Source organism: Narcine bancroftii, chromosome 1 (assembly GCF_036971445.1).
Source record: "Narcine bancroftii isolate sNarBan1 chromosome 1, sNarBan1.hap1, whole genome shotgun sequence".
Taxonomy (NCBI): domain Eukaryota; kingdom Metazoa; phylum Chordata; class Chondrichthyes; order Torpediniformes; family Narcinidae; genus Narcine; species Narcine bancroftii.
The window spans coordinates 452,634,328-452,642,473 of record NC_091469.1 but is presented as its reverse complement, the minus strand read 5'-3'; the positions used below and the strand labels follow the sequence as shown (position 1 = coordinate 452,642,473).

General features: G+C 36.2%; 1 protein-coding gene across 1 annotated transcript in view; it reads right to left on the bottom strand.

The window, feature by feature from the left end:
- Positions 1–227: 227 nt before the first annotated feature.
- The window catches only part of enkur (enkurin, TRPC channel interacting protein), a 51,107-nt gene continuing 43,188 nt past the window's right edge, over positions 228–8,146 (bottom strand). The window contains exons 4-5 of the mRNA XM_069914576.1: positions 5,191–5,337; positions 228–461 (exon numbers count right to left, since the gene is read on the bottom strand). Of these exons, the coding sequence (XP_069770677.1) occupies positions 288–461; positions 5,191–5,337 (321 nt within the window). The 3' untranslated portion in view covers positions 228–287. The remainder of the gene's footprint in view (positions 462–5,190; positions 5,338–8,146) is intronic.

Sequence of the window (8,146 nt, the reverse complement as noted above, 5' to 3'; positions counted from 1 at the left end):
TGAGTACAATGTTTATACAAATCAAAAAATTCCATATTATCATAAAATAATTCATGTCAATTCATTCAAAAGAATAATAGAAAAATTGTGCAATTACAATGCATGTGACGTGTTCACTGATTGCAACCATTTCTATATTTTTGCACTTACATGTTCATCTCCTCAAAATATGGAAATTGTAGAAATTTCATATGGAGCAATTACTTGGATGAAAATGTAACAAGATGCATTTTGCAGTACAGTTTACTTTTTTCCCCAAAACATACATGATACATTTATGATGGTCTTTAATTTTGTGGAATGTATATAAATTTATGTCTCTCAATCAAGTCAATATCTTGCTCTAGTTTTTTCATTTTAGCCTCAAGTTTTTCTTTATGGCGTTGCTTGGAAAGGGTATCTATCAATATTGAAAGACCTTGAAATGCATGGTTTAGTTCTTCCCAGTTCTGCTTTAGTCCCTGAAAAGTTACCAGAAATAGGAAAGCAAACATGTCAACATTGTATTATCAGTTTGAAATTAATATAGCTTGACTCAAGCTACCTTGGCATCATAATTAATATAGCTTGACTCAAGCTAACTTGGCATCATTATATCACTGACATTCAAAATTAAATATTGAGCATTCAATTTTCTTTCATGACTGGACAATTGTGGCATGACATCGAGGAGAACAACTGATGATGTTAAAGATGACATTCACTAAAAATGCTACTTGAACTAGTCAAAGCACATTTTGGTGCTACAATTAAACAATCTTCAAAAATTGTTTAAAAATATCAAACTAAAATAATGGACATAAAAATATTCAGAATTTGACTCGTTTATCCTTTTAAGATAAAATATTGAACCACAAAGTTTCAAAAGGATAAACAAGTCAAATTCTGAATACTTTTTTCTGTCCATAGTTTTTAGTTTGGTTTATGATATTTTGACAAGTTTCCCCTATTCTTTACTGGAGTAATACAAGTGTAATGAAACTCTTTACCCAACAAAATAACTGGAGCTTGCAGAATAGAATACGAATTCAGTAACAAAACATGGTATAAAGCAATTAAAATGCTTCGAAATCCACTGTGTTCTCAAATGTGATGAGCTCATCAACTTTATCTACTATGCTGCAACCTCCACCCTGACCTCAAATTCACTTGGCCTATCTTTGGCAAATCTCTCCCTTTTCTCAATCTTGCGGTCTCCATCTTGGGAGCCATTTACCACAGTTAACTTGATTGCATCTCTTTCCATCCTGTTTCCTGTAAGGATTCTATTCTTTTCTCCCATTTCCTCCTATTCACTGGCTCTGCTCCCTTGTCCTCACCTGCCACCCCACTAGTCTCCACATCTATATATTATTCTCCACCTACAGCAGAATCCCACCACCAGACATCTTCTCCTTCTCTCCTCTCTCCATAGGGATAGTTCCCTCTTTGACTCCCTCATCCACTCATCCCTTCCCATGATATCTCCCCTTGGCACCTACCTGTGTGACTCCAAAAGTGCCTCACTTGCACTTACACCTGCTCACTCATCATATTCAGGTCCCCAAACAGTCCAATAAGTGAGGGAATATTTCACTTGTGAATCTGGAAGTGCTACATCCAGTGCTCCCGATGCAGACTTAACTACAATGGCAAATCTGAATACGGACTTGGAGATTATTTCGTTGAACATCTTAACTCTGTCCGCTCCAACACCAAGGTTCTACCAGTGACCAACCATTTAAATTCTACTGACCATGTACAAATTACAGCAGTTTTCAACATAGTCCCCCTATTTCAGTAAACCATAATATTTGGGATATTTGACTTTATAGGTGTTCGTGAGTATTCAGGTATGTCTAATTACTTCTTGGGTGCAGGTATGAGAGAGCTAGGCTTGCTTCTAAACTTTTGATCACCTTTGGAGTCTGTAATTGTCATTTTCCAACGTGAGGACCAGAGTTGTGCAAATAAGAGTCAAAGATGCCATTATGAGGGTGAAAAAAACTGAGAATAAAACAGAGTCATCACCCAAACTTTAGGTTTAACCAAAATCAATTGTTTGGAACATCATTAAGAAGAAAGAGTGTACTGGTGAGTTCAGTAATTGGAAAGGGACTGGTATTCCAAGGAAGACATCCACTGCTGCTGACAGAGGAATTCTTGTCATAATGGAGAAAAATACCCAAATACCTATCTGACAGATCAGAAACACTCTTCAAGAGACAGGTGTGGATATGTCAATGTCTACTGTCCACAGCAGACTTAATGAACAGAAGTACAGAGGCTACACTACAAGATGTGTTACTTTGCAGACCAGCAGTAATAGAAATTCACCAAGAGACGGCTATCGTTTTTCTTTTTAAACAATATATTTATTAAGAATGTGAGTGAGTGAGTCCATTACAGCTTACACTCAATTCTGGAGAGTCATTCCAAATTCCTGTCTTAGAGATCCATAATTGAAACATCTTGTGGTGAGATTGAGTGGCACCATTAAGTCAAGACTTCCCAAAGTTGATACTCTGGAAGAAGACAAACAAACTAATGTACAGAAGTAATCACAAAAAAAGTGGGGGAGAATGAGTGACTGGACTGCTTAAAACTCAAGAATCCTTGTTGAGTTGCTTCTAGAGAAAGTTCCTTTCATACGAATAGTTGTTACATGTCCCCTTTTACTTGCATAGGGGAAAACAAAATATATGACTTCCATGATGCATCCAAAACACAGGTCAGTCAAAATGACCATCACAATGGTCACAATCCAAATACAGGAATTCTCCAGTTTCCTTTACCAGATATTGGTCAATCAAAGTAACCATTACAATGGTCACAGTGGTCCAATAATTCCCTGACAAGGCAAATCAGCCAAACTGTCCATTTCACACAAAGTCACTTCACCTCTATGTTCATCACATGGCTGGTGGTCACTAATGTAATCTCTGTTTCTTTAAATATCCCACTCACAAGACTCTCTTTAAGTGTCTCATCTGTTTTCCTGGATAAACCACCTTTTTGTTTGTCTTCTTCCAGAGTATCAACTTTGGGAAGTCTTGACTTAATGGTGCCACTCAGTCTCACCACAAGATGTGAATGGTTGCAGCTTGTTTTCTCTTAAAGCGACAGTCACACTAAACGAAATGGGAGCTCCTAATAGAAGCAAACCACTAGTCTGCCACAGAAAGGATGGCCAAATTACAGTTTAACAAGAAGTATCTAAAAGAACCTGCAGAATTCTTTTTAAAAAAAAGGTCATGGAAAGATGAGACCAAGTGTAGAGGCATAAAAGGGTCCAAAGCATACCAGCTTTGCTATGGTTTACAACTTGCAGTGTAGCCTCTGTATTTCCGTTCATTAATCTTCTGCGGACAGTAGTCATTGACTTATCCACACCTTCATCCTGAAGAGTGTTTCTGATCTGTCAGACAGGCATTTGGCAATTTTTATTTATTATGATGAGAATTCTTCTGTCAGCAGTAGTGTAGGTCTTCTTTGGAATACCAGTCCCTTGGCGATTACTGAGCTTACTGGTATTCTCTTTCTTCTTAATCCTAAAGTTTAGGCGATGTATCTTACAGTTCTATTCTTGTTTTTCAGCCTCATAATGGCTTCTTTGACTTCAATTCCCACATCTCCGGTCCTCATGTTGGAAAATGGCAACTACAGACTTCAAAGGTGATCAAAAGCTTAGAAGCAAGCCTAGCCTTCTTATACCTGCACCAATGAAACAATTAAACATACCTGAATACGACTGAAGCCAAATGTCCCAAATTTATGGTGCCCTGAAATGAGGGGACTATGTATAAAAATTGCTCAAATTTCTACATGGTCAAAACAAAATATATACAAATAATCTTGAATAAAACCTGGAACATGCACTTTAATTAAATATGAATTGTTTGATTACAAATTTAAAACTGTGGAGGAAGGGAAAAATAAAGGAAAAAAGTGTATTTGTCCCAAATATTATGGAGGGCAGTGTATATTATAATTTTCTGGGGGACAGAAAATGTGACTTTTTCTGCATAATTTCTCCTCTGATCTCTTTTTATTACATGGTAATCGTGATGTTTGGTTAAAATGCAAAATATTAATGGAAAGATATCTTCTCAAAGGAAGATACAAGAGCAGGTGAATAATATGCAGAGGGAAAGGGTGGAAGTGAAAATACAACTGAAAACTAGGCGAGTTAAAACACTGGAAGAAATTACGCAAATGTAGGTAATTGTAGGGCCATTTGGAGTAGGACCGGGGCGGTTACATAAAAGCAGAATTCAATCCTGAAAAGTGTGAAGGTAGGCAGTTAATGGCATGATTTTTAACAGTGTAGAAGAACAGAGAGCCCTTAGAGTCCAGGTCCACAGATCCCTTAAGGTTGCTGCAAAAGTTGATAGAATGGTTAAGAAGGCAATTGGTCTATTGAGCTTCATTAGTTGGAGGATTGAGTTCAAGAGCCATAAGGAAATTTTGCAGCTCTATAAAACTCTGGTTTGACTACACGGAGCATTGTGTTTAGTTCTGATCACCAGGAAGGATTTGGATGCTTTGGATACAGAGATTTAGCAGGATGTTGTCTGGATTGGAGAATATCTCATACGAAGCAAGTTTGATGAAGGATGGGGAGATTATGAAGGGCTAAGACAGGATGAGGTGCCAGCACCTTTTCCTGGGGCAACGATAACATATACCAGAGGACATTGGTTTAAAGTGGATGGAGAAAAGTTTAGGGGGCATTCAAATAACTAGGCACATAGATATAAGAAAAAAAAAAGGTTTACAGGTTTGAGGTAGAAACAAAATTGAATTTTGTGGAGTGAGTTGGCATAGGTTGACACAGCATCATGACCTCAAGGTAATGTTCTACATGGGCTGAATGTATTACTTCTATGTTGTAACCCCTCTGCAATCATGAATTGTAGATGTCAGAGACTGTTTTAAGTATGAACTGAATAGGGAAATCATGATGGAAAGATAGGATTACGTATAGAGAATTAGAGAGAAACCAAAGTCACCAGAAACTGAAGAGCAAGAAGTGTATCATCTTCAACTCATGGGAAATGGTGAAAATGGCATTAACAAATTGCAGAGGGGAATCCAAGGCATTACAGAATAGTGAAGAGGTTTGATCATTTATTTTCCCTTTACTCCTGAACTAATCCAGAGATTTGAATTTTTAAAAATAAATAATTGAAGTGTGTAACTAGTCCATACCATTAAAACATTTTCTCGCTCTTCTTCAGATAGAATTTTCATGGAACCTTGTCGAATACGTTCTTTTACATAGGCATCATATTCTTCTTGTGCTTTTTTCTCCTTTTCAGACCGCTTGATTATATAATCTGGTATTTTACCATAGCCCTGTTAAAGTAAATGATTTTGATTAGGTCACAAAACATTAAGTACACTTTCTGTTTCATTGTTGAATTAATTGGTTAGAAGATGACACAAAAATCAGTGCAATTGTGGATACTGAGGAGTGATGTCAAAGAATACAACAGGATAAAGATCGGTCGGAAATTTGAATGGAGAAAGGCAGACCGAGTTCAATCCAGAGTGAGGTATTGTGTTTTGCGAGGTCAAATGTAAGATGAATGTATACTGAAAGTGGCAGGCCCCTTGGGAGCACTGATATACAGAGGGATCTTGATTGGTTTTGGCACTGAGTATCAAAGTTGAGAAACTATACTGCAACTATATAAAACTTTAGTAGGGCCACATTTGGAGTATTGTATGCAATTTTGGTGGCACACAAAAGAGATTCACTAAGATAATGCCTGGATTAGATTATTAACTGTAAAGAGCAGTTGGGTAAACTGGGATTATTTGATTGGATCATTAGAAGGTAAGAGTAGCCTGATTGAATTATTACATTTATGAAAGGCTTATCCTACAGCAAAAACCTCAAAAATCAGAGAACAAAGGTTTAATGTGAAAGTGGAAACATTTAATGGAGGTTTATGAGGCTTTTATTTTTGCACATAAGATGGCAGGTGGCATTAGTTTCACAGAATAGTCAGTGCAGACAGTGAGCCGAAGGGCCTGTTCCTGTGTTGTACTATTAACCAAGGTGTTAAATAAAAAAGTATGCTCATTTGAAAGTATATTCTAGAATAAGATTTTAATGTTAACTTCAATTTTATAAATATATATAATGTCCTCCCCTTAGCCTCCTATGCTCCCAGGATAAAAGCCTCAGCCTATGCAAACTCTCCTTTTAATTTAAGGCCCGCAGTCCAGGCCATCTTCTTGTGAATCATTTCTGCACTCTTTTCATCTTAATGATACGTTTCCTTTTGCTGGGGGACCAAAACTGCATATAGTACTCCCCAAGTACAGACTCATCTATGTTCCATACAGTTGCATCATAACCTTCCTACGCCTGTTATTTGTTGTCCTGACCGATGAAGGCAAGTCTGTCAAATACCTTCTTCATTGCCCTGTCGACCACTTTTATGTTGCAGTCAATCAAACTCCCCAAAATTTTAATTCAGTTTCTTTTTGGTCTTAGTTAACTTATATCATAATTATTTGAAGAAAAGGATGAAACAAATTTTAATAAATTATTCAGGAAGTCTGTATTAAATTCACAAAGAAGGAGGCACAAAAATGACAGCTTGAACTGATGGATAACATGTTATAGCCTTTGCTTTGTGTTCCATAAATTGGAGGAGATATTTTAAGTAGAAAATCTAAATGCAGCACATTTTACAATGTGCGGCATGGTTAATGTAGCAGTTAGCGCAATGCTGTTACAGCACCAGCAATTGAGACCAGGGTTCAAATCCCACACTGTATGTCCTCCCTGCGATCTGCGTGGGTTTTTCCTGGTGGCTCTGGTTTCCCCTCCCCCCCAATATTTAAAACATACAAGGCATACGTTAATTGGGTATAATTAGTCATGGGCTTGTGGGCCGAATTGGCCTGTTACTGTGCTGTATATCTGAAAAGAATTTTAAATGCATGTTGGAGTTAGAGCTCAAGTAATTACTGTTTCTCCTTGCCTTAAATCATGCCCACAATACCTAGCAAACTGATGTGGGGAAAAAACAAATTCCAGACATTCATCAAGTGAATAATTATTCTATAGAACACTACAGCGCAGAAAACAAGCCATTCAGCCCTTCTAGTCTGTGCCAGCCATTATTCTACTGATCCCATTGACCTGTTCCCATTCCATAATCCTCCAGACCTCTCCCATCCATGTTTCTATCCAATTTATTTTGATGGCATTTTTCTTTTCTGAGCCAGATTTAATAAATTTAAAATGTTAACAATATTATCAGCTGATCTTCTATTCCTGATAAAAAGTTGTTTGGTCCCTATTAATCAATTTAAGTAAATATTTAGTTAACCTATTAGCTATTAATTTAGACAAAATTTTATAATCTGTATTCAATAATGATATTGGTCTATATGAAGATGGAAGCAAAGGACTTCTTCCTTTTTTTTGGAATAACTTTTTAATGCTATTTTAAACGACTCTGGTAAATCACAGAAGTCATTCATTTGATCTAAAATTCCCATAAATATAGGAACCAATAGCTCTTTAAATTCTTTGTAAAATTCTGGAGAGAAACCATCTTCCCCTGCAGCCTTATTATTTGGTTAAGACATCAATATGTCATAATTTTTTAACCATAAAATAATTTTTTAATTCAATCTTCTCTTCAGTATTTAATTTGTGATAAATATTCTCTATTTTATCTCCATCCTTCAAAGTTTATGACTGATATAATTTCTTCTAAAATTTCATAAAAACATCATTGATAACCTGCGTTTTATAAATAAGGTGACCCGATTCCTCTTTTATGGCTATTATTGTTCTCGATAATTGCTCTGTCTTCAACTGCCACGCTAGAACTTTATGGGCTCTACCTCCCAACTCATAATATTTTTGTTGAGTTCGCCTTTTATATCTCTCTTCACTGTATATGTTTGTATTTCATTAAATCATTTTTAAAAAAATTCTAATACTCTTCGCTTCTCATCATTTACTTGATTTTGTAATTCTTTTTCCAACTTTGTTATTTAATTTTCCAAATGATTAACTTCAGACATTTTTTAAAATCTTAGCCGTATAACATATAATTTGTCCTCTTAAATAAGCCTTCATAGTCCCAAACCACAATTTATTGCTTTCAGAGTGTTCATTTCTGTCTAAAAAAAA